General features: G+C 45.3%; 2 protein-coding genes across 4 annotated transcripts in view; one reads left to right on the top strand and one right to left on the bottom strand.

Moving 5' to 3' along the window:
* LOC120429991 (uncharacterized) overlaps positions 1 to 9,191 on the top strand; it is a 38,629-nt gene extending 29,438 nt beyond the window's left edge. For all 3 annotated transcript variants that reach the window (XM_052707343.1, XM_052707342.1, XM_052707341.1), the window contains 2 exons: positions 29 to 2,313; positions 4,990 to 9,191. In XM_052707343.1, coding sequence (XP_052563303.1) covers positions 29 to 2,313; positions 4,990 to 8,976 — 6,272 coding nt within the window. In that variant the 3' untranslated portion in view covers positions 8,977 to 9,191. The remainder of the gene's footprint in view (positions 1 to 28; positions 2,314 to 4,989) is intronic.
* Positions 1 to 15,071, bottom strand: part of LOC120428233 (zinc finger protein 39-like) — a 487,119-nt gene that overhangs the window by 363,662 nt on the left and 108,386 nt on the right. The window lies entirely within an intron of this gene.

Here is a 15,071-nt window from a genome sequence, read left to right as displayed (position 1 = left end):
CAGAACTAACTTCTACCTCTCTTTTCAGAACCTCAAATCAACGGAACAGCCTCGCACGATGAAGAAGGGGAGGAAGACGTCACGGCACCAGCAGAAGAGTGCGAACCGGCCGCCAGCTACAAACGATTACGATCGTTGAGTCCGGAAGCAACGACGGAGCCAGCGGCGGTGATCGACGCCGACGTTCAAGAACCGCTGAGCAAATTGGCCCGGCTCGAGGAGGAGGAGCAGCAGGACCACACTTCCGATCCGGTCGCGGAACCGTCCTCGGATTCGGTGGCGCAGGATTTACTCGAGGGAGGCGGTACGAGCAAGCTGGATCAGTCCGTTGATTCCGGCAAGTCGTCGCTAGAGGATGAGCAGCAGCAGCAGCAGGTACCGGAGGAAGTTGCGAGTGGAGATCAGGCTGAGCTGCAGGCGAGTAAAGAGGACGCGATTGAGGACGACGATCTGGACGATAAAGAGTCGAGTAGTTCTAGTTCATCGAGCTCGTCCAGCTCCAGTTCGGATTCGGATAGTTCGGATGATGAGAGGGAGGATGATAAGGAGGAGGAGGTGTCGCCTCCGGCGGCGATGCCGGCTGCAGCGAGTGTTGAGCAGGTTGCGGAGGCCGAAGAACCGGTTCGAAGTGAGGAGAGGATAGAGTTGCCGGTGCAGGATAATGGCAAGCTGGACACGGAGGACACGTTGTCGGTGACATCGGAAGAGGAAGATGAAGAGGAGGAGGACGATGAAGACGAACAAGTTGACGAGGGTAAAATTACGCGGAGCGAAGGATTGAAGTTGTCGATATCGTTGAAGAGGCCACCTGTTGAGGAGAAGCCTGTAGATCGGTTACCTCCGGTGATACCTCCGGCTGCTCCACAGCCCCAACCGGTAGATTTCAGTAACTTCTTGAGTCAGGGAAAGCTGATATCCGAGCAGATTAAGCTGGACTACGACAACAAACCGGCTGTGCACAACATAAGCGATCAGGTGACCCAGCAACCACCGCCAGTGACGGAACCTACCCCAACTGGACCATTTTCGCTGCTCAACAACCAACTCAAGACGAACTACGTCGGTGTCAACACGGCCGATTTCCTGATGGAAGAATCATCCGACACGCTGGACGAGGACAACCGGCTGGTCATCGCGGAGACGCAACGAAGAGGTCGCAAGAAGGCTGATCCCTCAGCGTTAGCCAAACCCAACCAACACCAGCACCAACCCTGGCAGCACCAGTTTGGCCCGGAAGGTGGCACCTTCCCCACCGGAATGCTACGCTTCAACCAGAAACCAAAACGACCCCAGCAACGGCAGCAACACCAGCAATCCCTGATGAGAACCATGCTGGCCAGCTGCAAAATCCCGCAGCCACATCTCCCCGCCCCACCAACAGTTCCTCCCCAACAAATGCCTCATCCCAATCGGCAGCAGTCCCTCCTTCTTTCTCAGCTGCCGCCAACAATCCCCGTGCAGCAACCTCCGCCGCCACCTCCACCCGACCAGAAAAAGAAGGACAAGAAAAAGGTCTTTCTCTGCTCGCCCTGCGGAACGCACTACGAAAACTGGAACCTCTTCAAGCACATGCGCGAGGTGCACAAAAAGTACATCTGCCTGTACTGTCTGGGAATCTTCCAGAGTGCCGAACGGCTGGTCAGCCATCTCGAGGCCAAGCACCAGATCCGCAAGAAGCACGTGGCCAGCATCGACGAGTACCAGCCGGAAGGCCCGCTCTACCTGATGTGCGCTCGCTGCGAGCACATCTTCGAGAAGGTCACCACCGCGGACGGCGACGCAATCGCCCAGCACGACTGCGCCAACTACGCGGACAAGTGCGACAACTGCGGCGGCATCAAGCAGTCCAAGCACAAGTGCGAAAAGAAGCAGGAACAACACGTCGAGAACAACGCCCTCAGCAACGGTGACCGAAGAGTCCCAAACAAGAAGGCGAAGCTATCCCAGCCCGACCCGCCGATGCCACCTCAACCCGCAAACCAGTTCCACTTTGGCCCATCCATCCTGCAGTCCCAACTCATGAAACCAATCGAGCAACCCGCTCAACCCTTCCCGATCCAGACGACCATCCCGGCGTCCCTGTTGAACGTTGCGGAAGCTCCGACGGAGCTGCCACCGGTGCCGGAACTTCCACCCCAGCCTGTCGTGGAGGAGCAACCGGAGAGTCGGCCCCTGTTGGTGCCCAAGCTGAAGGTGAAAATTCCCAAGCAGTTTTGTACGCCGATCGAGAGCGAGGAGTCGTCGACGGAGAGTGACTGCGACGAGGAGGAGGAGGAGGAGGAAGAAGAGGAGGAGCAGCAGGAAGAAGAGGAGGTAAGATAGGAAAAAAGAGAATGATACGATGATACTGTCTTTGCAGACTGAATACTAATATTAAACGGGACAAACACAGGACGAAAAGCTTCAGAAGGATAAGGCAGGAATAGGTAGAACCCGCGCCCCTTAGCAACCATTAACCACCGAGCCACGAGGCACCCCCAAAAAAATCTTGTCGCATTTTTTACGAAAAAAAAAAACCAAATAAATCAGAAACCCTCCACGAGATACAGGTTTTCGACTTTTTCTCTAAACTTTTTTAATGAACAGTAGGGTAGTTTAAAGTGGCTCAATTTTCCTTCCGTTGCACGGCTTAATCTTGGTGAAAATCGGTGCATTTTGATTTTTATTTAAATTCGTGTTCTTAGGAACAACTTTGCCGAACCCTGAAAAAGTATAGAATTCATGAATATCATCACTCCTTAAAGGCTAGTACGAAGCTCTGAAGTAACACAAAACTCCATATAAAAAAACGCTCATGGAAAGGAAAGGAAAGGGTCACGAAAAGATTTTTCTCAAGCGGTACGCAGCTGAATGATTAAATAATTTTGTATTCCAGAATTGCCTCATAATGCCGAGTCTAAAACGCAGAATCTTAAAATGCCAAAAATTAAAAGGATGGATTTTGCTTTAGGCTCAAAATGAAGTAAGCAACAATAATCTCTTAATTTTCTGCCAAAAAACCATTAATTCAAAAATTCTGAAATTCAAAAATATAAAAAAAAACTTTCAAACTTCAAAATTATGAAATTTATTCTTTTTGTTTTTGAATTCTAGAACTTTTAAGATTGAGAATTCAAAAATGATTAAGTTAAAAAAATATAAACAATTTTTTAAATTTTTTATTCCGAAATAAAAAAATAAAAAAAAACCTACATTCAAAAATATTAAAAATTTATAAATTTCAATATTAAAATTCAGAAATTATAAAAAAACTCAAAAACCTGAATTCATAATGCAAAAATAAAATCTTCAAAATTTCAATAATTTCAATACGCATAATTTTTAAAAACAAAAAAAATCAAAAATTGAAAAAAAAATCGAAAATTCTGAAATCTAGGAATTTCAAAAATTTAAACGCAGTTTGTAGGTACTCGATTATCTATAAGAAGAATAAGATAAAAAAAAAATATATATTTTTTTAATTCAAGATTTTTATAATTCTCAAAAGTTTGACGATTAGGGTGGCCCAAAAAAAATGCTTTCTCGACCATTTTCGCAAAAAGCACATTTTTTTCAAAAAATCATGTCTTTGAAACGAATCAACTAAGCTAAATTCTAAGGGCGTCTCCATTGTTGGGGACAAAAACGGAGGCAAATGAAATCTGCCTTTTTGTAATGGAGCACATCCATTCGAGCAGTTTTTGCTTTTTGCTACAATATATTTCTTATGGAGCGAACTGTCAAAAACAGCTCGACTGCGGGTGCTCCATTGTAATTTGTTGTTTTATTGGTTACGATATCCTGTTAGTATAAACTGTGCACCAGGTCAAGGACTTTTTTTAGATTTGGTTGTTTTATAATCTTTGGTAAATATATTTATCCCGGGTTAGTTTTCAAAAGGTCCTAAGGGCATCTGCAGCGTTCTGGTGCAAATTAAATTTGCACCCAGTTTCTGAATACCAAGATCAAATTTGCCACCTTGAAAAAACTCCGTCATTCCCACCGCTAGGGTAGCAATTTTTCCGCCGAAACAAGCCCACCCGTTTTTTGTCCTCGTTTTCCTTCAAAATCAATAATTATGCGTTGATTCATGCCTAAAATTATTAAAAGTTTATACAACTTTTTTCAATTTATTAAACTTGTTTTTATTTTTTTTTCAAATTTTTAATTTTTTTTAAACTTTCTATTTTTATTTAATTCTGAATATTAAAAAAAAAAAAAAAATAGAAGAAAAATGTTTTTTTTTCGTTTTTTTTTAATTTTTTTTAATTTGTTATTACAGTAGTTGTTCGGTAACTGGGCGTTGTTTAACTGGGCTGCTTTTTAACTGGGCGCTCGATAACTGGGCCGTAGCCCAGTTAAAAAGCAGACACACGTCAAAAAACCAAAACAAACCGAAATGAACGAGGGGTTGATAGATGCAAAAATCACGTTGAACAACCAAAAAAGATTTTTTTATGCATTTAACTAATTTCAAGTTACAATTAGAGAAAAATAAGAAGTAAACATGGTAAACAAATATGAGCAACTTTTGTTTTTATGTTTCATCAGGAAAAAAATATGCATCGGTGGTCCCCTCGTAATTTTTCGTTCAGCCCAGTTAGCGAGCAGCATTCGGTAACTGGGCTACGTTCTCAGCCAAGATACCGAACAACTACTGTATTTTTTTCCGTGCTTGATTCGATTTTCCGTGCATAATTCCATTTGATGCGGTAGCAAACAGGCTGAATACCGGGTAGCAAAGTGAAATCCAGAAGAACTGAGAGCAAATTTGCTACCGCGACAGGTACCGCGGTGGGGTTGACTTTAATTTGATTTGCTTCGATGTTTGCCACCAGCACTGGAGATGCACTAAGCGCCAGTTTGAGTTGTAAACAGAACCGTTTTTCATAATAAAAAACATTATTTTTTTATTGCTCTCGTTAAAAATAGTAGACAAAACAAAAAAAAAATAGAATCCATACCTAATCAATCTAGATACTTAAACTTTCATTTGTTCAACTCTTACAGAACATCCCGGAGCAACCCGCCCCCGAAGAGGAACCTACCCCAGTGGAACCAGTCTCGCAACCTCCAGCACCGACCCCTCGAGCTGAAGAAGATGACGTCAAGCTGGACCCCGTTGAGATGGACATTGAGGAGGAGGGTGACCGTCAGCCGGTTAATCTACCACCGGAGATGGGTCCCGCACCGATGCCAGTGGAACACCAGCAACAAGATCCTGTGGCGGAACCGATGGCGGTCGATGAGGAGGAGCAGCCGGAAGAAGCGGCATCTGCACCTGCACCACCTTCGGTGGAGGAAGCGGAACCGGCGGCACCCCCGTCGGACGGCATCGTGGTGGCGGACGAGGACGCGCAAACGTTCGACCTGACGCTGGACGAGCCGCTGGACAAGATGGACATTCGACAGTTTATCAAGATTTGTTTGAGGTCGACGGTGCCGTTCTGTTTGTACTGCAACCATGCGCGGCGGATTGCCGTCAATGGGAAGTACTTGGCGTTGCATTTGGTCGCGACGCATCGCTTCCAGGCGACGGTCAACAGCATTACGGCGGAGGAGTTGCTGCCGGCGACGATCGTGCAGCGGTTTAAAGCTAGTTTGGAGGAGTTGGAGGCGATGTTCTTCAATTTGGAGACGTTCGATAGTTGTTGGACGGCGGAGGAGAAGGCGGTGACGTATCCGAAGCAGTTTGAGTGCTTCCAGTGCCGGTTCGTGACGCGGATACACAAGGAGCTGTACCTGCACAACCGTAAGATGCACCAGAAGGCGCTGACGATCTGCTTGATGTGTCGAGGGAACTTTTTCAGCTACTCGGAGTTGCTTTGCCACATGTGTCCGGGGGCGCCCAATCGGATGGTCATCTTGGACTACCAGTTTCGGTGCTGTTGCTGTAACATTGACGGCATTCCGTCGGCGTTCCGGTTGATGGTCCACCTGCGGAAGCGCCACTTTGCGTGCGACGTTTGTTTGGAGCAGTGTACGGAGCAGGGCGCTTTGTCGAATCACGTGTGGAAGCACAAGCTGCACCATTTGTGCTATCGGTGTGGAATCGCGTACCGTAACAAGGCGGACATCCTGAAGCATCTGTTTTGGAAGCACGGAACGGAAGGGGTGCTGTGTAAAAAGTGTTTGCAGAAGAAGTGGCCCCACGTGTATCACTTTTGCGTGCCACCGGCGCAGTTTGTTTGTGACGTGTGCCAGCTGGGCTTCCGGAAGTCGTTGGCCCTCAAGGTCCACCAGCGGTTGCACAACGGCGAAGAGAAGTATCCCTGCACGGAGGACGACTGCGAGAAGAAGTTCATTTCGAAGAAGCTGTTGCTGAAGCACGTCCAGCGGCACTACGAACCGCCGCCGCCACCACCTTCGCCTCCAAAACCTCCGAAGGAACCGACGCCCGAGCCGGAACCGGTGCCAGTCGTAGCGCCCAAAGAGGAACCCGTTGAAGAGGCTATCGTCAAGAAGGAAGATCCGGATGCTCCGGTTGTCATCAAGGAGGAAAAGAAGGAGGGAGAACCTTCCGCGCAGCCCGAGCAGGCCACCCCGCGCAAGAAGAAGAAGAAGCGCTCCAAGGAGGACGACCTGATGATGAATCTGCCGGCGTTGAACCTGTCGGAGAGCGATAGTAGTGACGACTCGGACGCGGATCACTCGAACGCGAGCAGCAGTCGCAAGTTTGCGCCGGCAGAGTCGGGTGATGAGGAGAAGGACGCCGTCAAGAAGGAGGAACCCAAGCAGGAGCAGCAGCAGCAGGAGATGGACGACGAGGAGGACAAATCCGCCGGAGCGGAGCAGATTGTGAACATTTGGAACAACTTTAAGAACTACCAGGCGAGTCGGAACAACAGCCGGCGGCCGTCGGTGTCGGATGAGGTCAGCGAGGAGCAGTTTGTGGAGCGGATGTTGAAGAGCAAGATTCTGCACGTGACCCAGTCGGACCACGATTACTGTATGATGTACCGGAAGGTGTACCCGGAGGTGAAGGCGAGTGAGGTTGGCGAGACGATCGTGATCGATGACGATGGCAACGTGGAGGGGAAAACGTCGCTGCTGAAGAGTCCGTCGAAGAAGCAAAAGTCGCCGCGGAAGCGGAAGGCATCGAAGAGTGGGTCGGACTCGTCGTCGAGTGAAAGTGGGAGCGATTCGGACTCGAGCTGTGAGTGCGGATCGAACTGCAGCTGCAGCTCGAGCAGCTCCGGAAGTAGTAGCTCAAGTTCGGACGATTCGGATAGTTCCGATGAAAATAGTGCTAAAAAGAAGGAGAAGAAGGAAGAGCAGAAGCAGCAGCAGACGAAGGTTGAGGAACCGGTGCCGGTAGTGGTGGCTCCGGTTGTGGAAGAACCTCCGGTTGAGCCGCCGGAACCGGTCGATCCGGACACGATCATTCACGAGTCGGACCTGGAGACGGATGTGACGCTGACGGACGAAGAGTTTTACGACGAACATCCGCAAAAGTTGGCCAACCAGATGTTGGCCGAGAAGCGACGCCAGCTGATGATGCAGACCTGTGCCAGTCCGATGAACAGTTACGGAATCGTGGAAAATAGTCGACCCTCGACGCCGTCGCTACCGGAGGAGATGGTCGCCGCGAAGAAGAAGGTCAAGGTGAAGAAGAAGAAGCGCGAGAGGAAAATTACGAAAAAGACTCCGCCGCGGTTGGCGTTGCCTCATGATGCACCTGCGGTGCACCATCATCACCATCACCACCACCACACGGCTCCCCACCAGCATCCGAACATTCCTCCCCCGCTGAATCTGAACCACGTGGATCAGTTCTCGCCGGCCCCAGTGCTTCCAGCGGTTCCGCACACCGCCCCGCCAATGCTACACCCGATGGAACCTGCTACACCCCAAGCTATACCTTCTGCAGCAGTCCCCGAATCGCCCGAGACGTCGTTCGTCGGTTCCCGGATCAACACGCCGCGACTCAGCACCGGCAACAGTTCCGAATCGGACGCGCCCCTCAAGCGATCCCAGCGCAGTCGAAAACCGAACAAGTTCTACGGTTACACCAGTGACGACGAGTTGCCACCCACACTGACGCCGCTGGTTTCCAAGAACCCGGAAAAGTCGATCCTCTCCGTGATGAAACCAACCCCCCCTCCGAACCTGGTTTGGAGCAAGGAGGACCTTCCCTCGCCACCCAAGAGCAAACCATCCAAGTCGCGAACCTCGGAACACCACACGCCCGTTTCGTCCCGTGTTCCCCCCGCAGCTGCGCTCACTCCTGCGGCGGTACCTCCCCGGGTCGAACCCATGCGAATCCCGCACACTCCCGTGCACCACATCAACCCGGGTCCCCTGTTTGGCCAGAACGACGCCGACAGCGACTCCAGCCAGGAAGGCGCCCTTCAAATCAGTCAAAAACCGGTCAAAACCAAAGCGAGTCGCGTGTCAGCAGCAGCAGCACCACCCCCACTTCCCAAGCTCAAACTGTCCCTCTCGGCGAAAAAGACCCCGGCGCGAGGCACTCCAAAGACCCCAGCCGGCGGCCGAAAGCGTGCCCCACCCAAGTCCAAAACGCCCAAATCCGCACCCCCCGTAATCGCTCCGATCGTCCCGCCCGTCTACCCTCCCCCTACCTCTGCCCCGGTCATCCTGCCCGCCGCCGCAACAGCCCCCTTCCAACCCCCAATCCCGAACACGGCCGCCCCGAAGGTGCTCCCCCTCGGTTCCTTCCCCGGCATCCACACCGAGTTCTTCCCGCCGTCGCAGATCCGCATCCCGGCCGGGTGGCGACCGCCGCGCGAGGGCGAATCCGTGTACTGCTACTGCCGGTGTCCGTACGACGAGGTCTCCGAGATGATTGCCTGCGACGGGGACAACTGCCGCATCGAGTGGTTCCACTTTGAGTGCGTCGGGATCATTATGCCACCGAAGGGCAAGTGGTACTGTCCGGAGTGCAAGATGAAGCAGGCTGGCGGAGTTGGTGGGGAGAGCAGTGCCACGGTGGTTCACGCGGCCGAACTGCAGGACAACCTGCTGGATTCGAATTAGAAGTTACTTAGCGAGAGAGAGAGTGAGAGGAGAGCAAACTCTTTATTGTTTATCGAGAAACTATATTCTAGCGGTAGCGATTTAGTATAAAATACACACAAACAATACATTAATGAAACAAACAATGTAAAAGTACATGTAGACAAAATACATTTAAATCATTAAACAAACGAAAATCGGTGATTAAAATTGAACTACCCTCTCCGCGACAAAAACTGCTGAAACGATACAAAAAAGGTACATTTACACAGAAATCATGTAGAAATTAAGTTGCAAGCGCAGCGCAGCAATTAGTGCGTCGTGTTTTAGTCTAGTTTTTTTGAAAAACGCTTATTTTTTCTGTAGACAGAAGAAACACACAGAAAAAAAACATGAATAAAAATAAAACATCGGTCTAATTAGAAATTTAGATTTTTTTTGTGTCCCCAAACCCCCCGTAAAATAGTACATCTAATTTCACGTGATAGTTTTGTATAGAACGAGAGCGGAGCTAGGTTTAAGGGTGTGTACAGCAACAGCAGTAGTAACAGTAGCAAGTAGGACGTTTTTTCGCTTTAGACGCAGTTTGGTTTGGTTTTCTGTTTTTTACAACTCTTTACTACACTCGACTTTTTTCGGAGCGGAGTAATTTTCTTTTCTGCATAGATTTCGATGAAACTGGTTTAATTGTGGTGATATTTTTCAAAAAACGAGAAGACAAAAAAGAACCTGACGCAGGTGAAATAGGACAATGTATCGAACTACACCCCGTTCTTCTCTTATTCAACGTATAGAAGTGAAACCAGCAAAATAAGTCTTATTACAAAAAATGCTATAAACGAACTATTACGAATATTATCTAAAAAAAACAACACAAGAAGAAGAAATCCTGTAGAATACAAAACTAACGACTTGACTGGCTTCTTGCATAAATTCACGGAAAACTGGTAAAAGTGCGCGCGTGTAGAACTGTAATAAAAAAAAAGATACCTTAAAACGGAAAGATTCTGCATAAATAAACCAACCACAACATAGTCAGACTAGAAATGTTGACGAAGAAAAAAAACACGATCGTTGTGTTTTTTCTTTGTGTGTGGAAATGAAAGAAAGATCCCCTTATAAGATTAATACGTATTGTTCAAACGTTTTATCCCGCCAGCTTTGGCGAATTGCTACATTGTTGTTTTTCAAATATATTTTCAAGGTAAGTATGAAAATTTAGAACCAAGAGCAATCTTATGACGTTCTCTATTGCGAGATTCCTACTCGAAACTAAGCGTCCGAAGGCTTGATTGTTGAGGCAATTGCATACCTCTTTATACACCTAAGCTTCCATCAGTCCGGGATTCGAACTGACGACCTTTGGATTGTTAGTCCAGCGACTCCACCGAGACAGGACCCAGGGAGACGACTCCTACACCTGGACTGAGCTAACGACCTAACCCTTTAGGTTAGACCGGGGCCAACACTTACTTCCCCGTCCGACGGAAGGCGTGGTCAGACAAATCACGTCTCGAAAAATGCCATCGGGACCGTCTGGGATCGAACCCAGGCCGACTGGGTGAGAGGCAACCACGCTTACCCCTACACCACAGCTCAACTATTCAAATTTTTACTAAAATGTGGTCGCAGAACTAAAATTTACGAAATTGAATAAAAAAATATTACTTTCGAAATACAAAATTGAAAAAAAATTGTTCAATATCTCAAGAATGAAAATAATATCAAAATAAGTTAAAAGTTTGTTTTTATTTATTTCCAAAAATTTCAACAAAATTTATAAGTTTCAGCAAATTTCAACATTTTTTTTTTAATTTCGACAATTTCAAAATTAATACGAAATGATTTAATTTTTTTATAATGTTTGAAAATGAAACATTAGTCTTAAAATTATTAAAAATTTGAATGGTTAAAAAATATAACACACTAAAAATATAAAAACTAATATTTTTTCTATTTAATTTTTTTTTAAGTATTTGCGGCCTTACTGATTTTATTTTTTTAACTTTTTAGTTTTTTTTTTATTTAATTTGAGTTTTTTAAGGCTCTGAAAGGCCCGGCCATGTTTGTTTTTAAAAATAATTAAAATCTTGATTCATAATGCATTATTCGAAAAATGGTTTCCTAGGGTGCATTTTCATAACTCCTGAATTCTTGTTTCTTGTTGCTGATTTATTGTCAAACCGGTTCCGAACCGGTGCCAACTTGCATGCAATTTTATGGCAACGCAACCAAATCGCGTTGCGTCATTTGCGTCCGGTGAACAAAAAAGCCGAGAATGTCAAATCAGCTGATGGAAAAAAATACAGGTCGGGGAAAATTTAATTTCTAGCGTAAATATTTAAGAGTTTGGTTTTAATTTTTTGCTGCGCTCTGGACCACGAGTGCGGGGGGAGGCAAACATGACAAAGGAGGAATCGTCTTTCAATGACTTTGGCCTGCTACCGGCGGTGTTACTTCGCAAAAGTAGGTAGATCCGGTTAAAATGCATTTCCTGGCGATGAAGAATTTTATCAACCTAAGTAATAAGATCGAGGCGAGATGGACCAACTGCGGTCTAAACTTAGAACCCAAAGGAAAAAATAGAACGTGAGAGGAACTCGATCTCTAATCCCAACCTGTGTTGTTCGAAGTGGCACCGTCGTCGATTGAGACCAAAGTCACTGAGTGGCGATTCCTGGTCATCAAGTTTGTGACTTATTCCTGAGGCCACTAGACATTTAAGTGGTTCAAATGGCAAAATCCGGGACTGGTGGTGTAGTAGTAAGCGAGGTTGCCCCCAGTTGGACTGGGTTCGATCCCAGACGGTCCCGGTGACATTTTTCGAGACAAGATTTGTCTGATCACGCCTTCCGTCGGACAGGGAAGTAAATATTGGCCCGTTCTAACCTATAGATTAGGTCGTCAATTTGATTTGATTTTTGAAATGCCAAAATAAACGAAATCTTCCCCATTTCCCCATCGCCATTCATCAAAAGTCCGAAAAGAAGACAATTATGCTCTTCTGATAACTGCAATTCTCGAAAATGATCCTTAATGGTGGCTAGAGCAATAACACCGTTTAATTTGTAATCGGGACCAACGAAACGCTCTCATTCGTGTTCCCTGCCATTCTACACAATGATTCGCCGGACCCTTCCCAGAACCGGGAAACTCCGTCGTCGACCCAGCTGCTCGGAACAAACTTGCATCCGCCCCGGTCCGGCACTTGGCGTTTTTGGAACCGACTGAATATCCTCAAGCGGACACACTCGCCCGTACCGGGGTGCGTTTTTACCCACCTTCTTCCCGCGTGTCCTTCGTCGACCAGGTTTGAAGCAAAATCAACAAATAACGTAAATGTACACAAACATCTGTCAAATCCGATTATAGCACGAATTTTTGTTCGCTATAAATCATTCTTGCTCGACATGAATTGAATTCTTGTATGACAAGAATTGAATTATTGTCGAACAAGAATTGAATTGTTGCTCCGTTCACCTCGAATTTTTAACATAAGTTTTTTCAAGTATTTTATGATGAATTCATGGAAAAAATATGTAAGTTTGTTTCTTTCGCGTAAGCAAGCATGTTTGCGAGATTTTTCCTCGAAAATAATGCGAAAGTAACTAAAAAATAATTCTTGTTAAAATTGAACCGGTAACATGAATTCAAAAACAAGAATTCAGGAGTTATGAAAATGCACCCCTACATGTTGTTTTTGAAAGCATTGATTTTTTTTTTTCATTTTCGTTAGAATTTACTATTTCTGGGCTCTTTATCCAGAACCACCAGTCATTGCCCCAAGAGTGAATGACACCATCTACGACCTTAATATTCAGTTCAGAGTCGATTATCCGAAGCCTCGTTTATCCGAAGGTTTGTATGGGACTTGGGAAAATCGTATTTTTTCCTACTTTTAACATAAGAGTCTGCGACCCGATTTGAGTAAAACTTGAATGCTTGATTGCCCATTAAATAATACAATGCATTTTGTCATTATTTCATCGCCGCTTTGAAAATTCTGAATAATTTTAGAGTAGTTAAGAGGTCAGACTTAAGGGGTTACAAACATGTAAAAACCACAAAATTTCATATTACAGAAAATATATTTATTAAATCTAGTAAAAAGATGATTTTCAATCACTCCTGAAAGTTTCATAAAGATATTTCATAATTTAAGTGAGAAGAAGACGATTTAAGTTTAAGGCTCTGGAAGGCATCATCCCCAATCGGCCATTTGGCGGCCATGTTTGTTTTAGAAAAGCATTCAAATCTTTATTCAGAATGTATCAATCAAAAAAAGGTTTTCTTTGTGTTGTTTGTAGAAGCATTTTACAATTGATCATTAAGTGATTATTTTTTCATTTCAATTTACTATTTCTGGACCCTGAACTCAGAACCATCATTGACAGTCATTGCCCCAAACGTAACCTTAAAGTTTTGCCATGCGCAAAGCGAACAGTTAAGGTAAGAACAAGATTGTCCGTCAGACCTGGACGCAAACGCAAAATTTTGCGCCTGTCATCATAGCCTGCCAGTCATCGATCATTGAACAAAGCAACCCCTGCAGATTGTTCGACTGACAGTTGATGGAAAAATCGAACTGGCACAGCGTTCTGCGTTCACCACTGCGTCGAACGGAAATCTTGTTCTTAGCTTTACTGACAAACTTTGTGAGCGTTTTTCTTACGAGTGCCACGATATCTCGAGATAGGATGGACCAAATTGGCCGAAATTTGGTGTAAGGGCTCCGATTTTGTAATTTAGGTTCTAATCTAATCTAATCAGACCCTAGCGCAGCCAATCTTTCGAAGGGATCCTGGAGAGTGCCTTAGGTTAGATGACGCCTAGCACTCTTCTTGTCATTTATTAACATTTGTAGTGCGCCATTGCATTGAAATGCATTGAAACTTCACAAGCGTTAAAGCGGCCAGGCCTACTACTGCGTAAAGCCATATCGCAGAGATGACTCGTAATTGGGTTGAGTTTGAGCACTGAGTGTTCGAACAACAACAATATTCTGAATCGACAGGGGAGGAAGAAGCGTGGGGACACACCACCATACGCTCCGAGATTTGGTTGTATTCGTTGGGAGCACCATGCTAAGAAGGTTTGGTACTCCGGGACCCTCTGGGATGGGACATTGTATTTCCACGAATGCCCTGGACACTATTTTGCCGTGGTCATAGCGCCACAACTCGCTCTGCTCCGATTTTGTAATTTAGTTTTTTTTTTAAATTTCAAAAATCAAAAACTGTTGATTTATTTTAATCTTAAAAAAAATAATCGAAAATCGGCCTTCGTCATGCATACGGAAGCAGTTTAGTGAGTCTTCGCTAACATTTTGAGCCGATTCGATCAAAGCAGTGTTGAGATATTGTGGCGCCCGTTTTTTGAAACTGCTTATGTCCAATAGCCGTATCTCGGCAATGATACAACCAAATGTCTATAAGGTTATGTTGGTAATAGTTGTAAATGTTTATTTTAATGCTTTGAAAACAAATTTAAAAAATGTTTCAGGGCTTGCTCATATCAACCCTTGACATTTTTGCCAATTTACATGTATGTAACAACTTAATATCGATAATGAAGAACCAAATAACATTTTTTTTCCTGTTATTCGATTATCCGAAGTGAAATGGTTTCAGGACCGTTGCAAATATTTTTCAAAATTTATTCCGCCCACTTCAAAATCGGGCTAAATAATCCGGAAAAAAATAGGGGCTAATTGAAAAAAAAAATATTCTTACAAATGATAACGTCAGTGAGGGTGACATTGAGTCTGAGGGTAAGATTGGGTCAACGTATTTTTTTTATGGATTTTACCATTTCTCAGGTACTTCTCAATGTAACTATATGCTGTTAAAAGGGTTGTGCAAGTGTAATTTTGACAGCTGCCTAAAATTGAGGTAAGTTTTTGGCCAAAAATGACCTCTCGAAAAATGAACTTTTTAAATTTGTTGTTGAAATTGATCATTAAGTACCAAAATGTTTGAAAATCTCTACTTTAAACATTTTAGCATGTCAATACGATTCCCTCGAGCAAGAAACGCTGTTGGATGACTTGTTTTTACCATATCTTTGTATTTAGGCATCATTTTAGTTTCATTTGACCCAATGTCACCCCCTCCAGA

Source organism: Culex pipiens, chromosome 2, assembly GCF_016801865.2.
Source record: "Culex pipiens pallens isolate TS chromosome 2, TS_CPP_V2, whole genome shotgun sequence".
NCBI classification, from domain to species: Eukaryota; Metazoa; Arthropoda; class Insecta; order Diptera; family Culicidae; genus Culex; species Culex pipiens.
The sequence above is the reverse complement of the archived record's forward strand: the minus strand, read 5'-3'. Positions and strand labels throughout refer to the sequence as shown.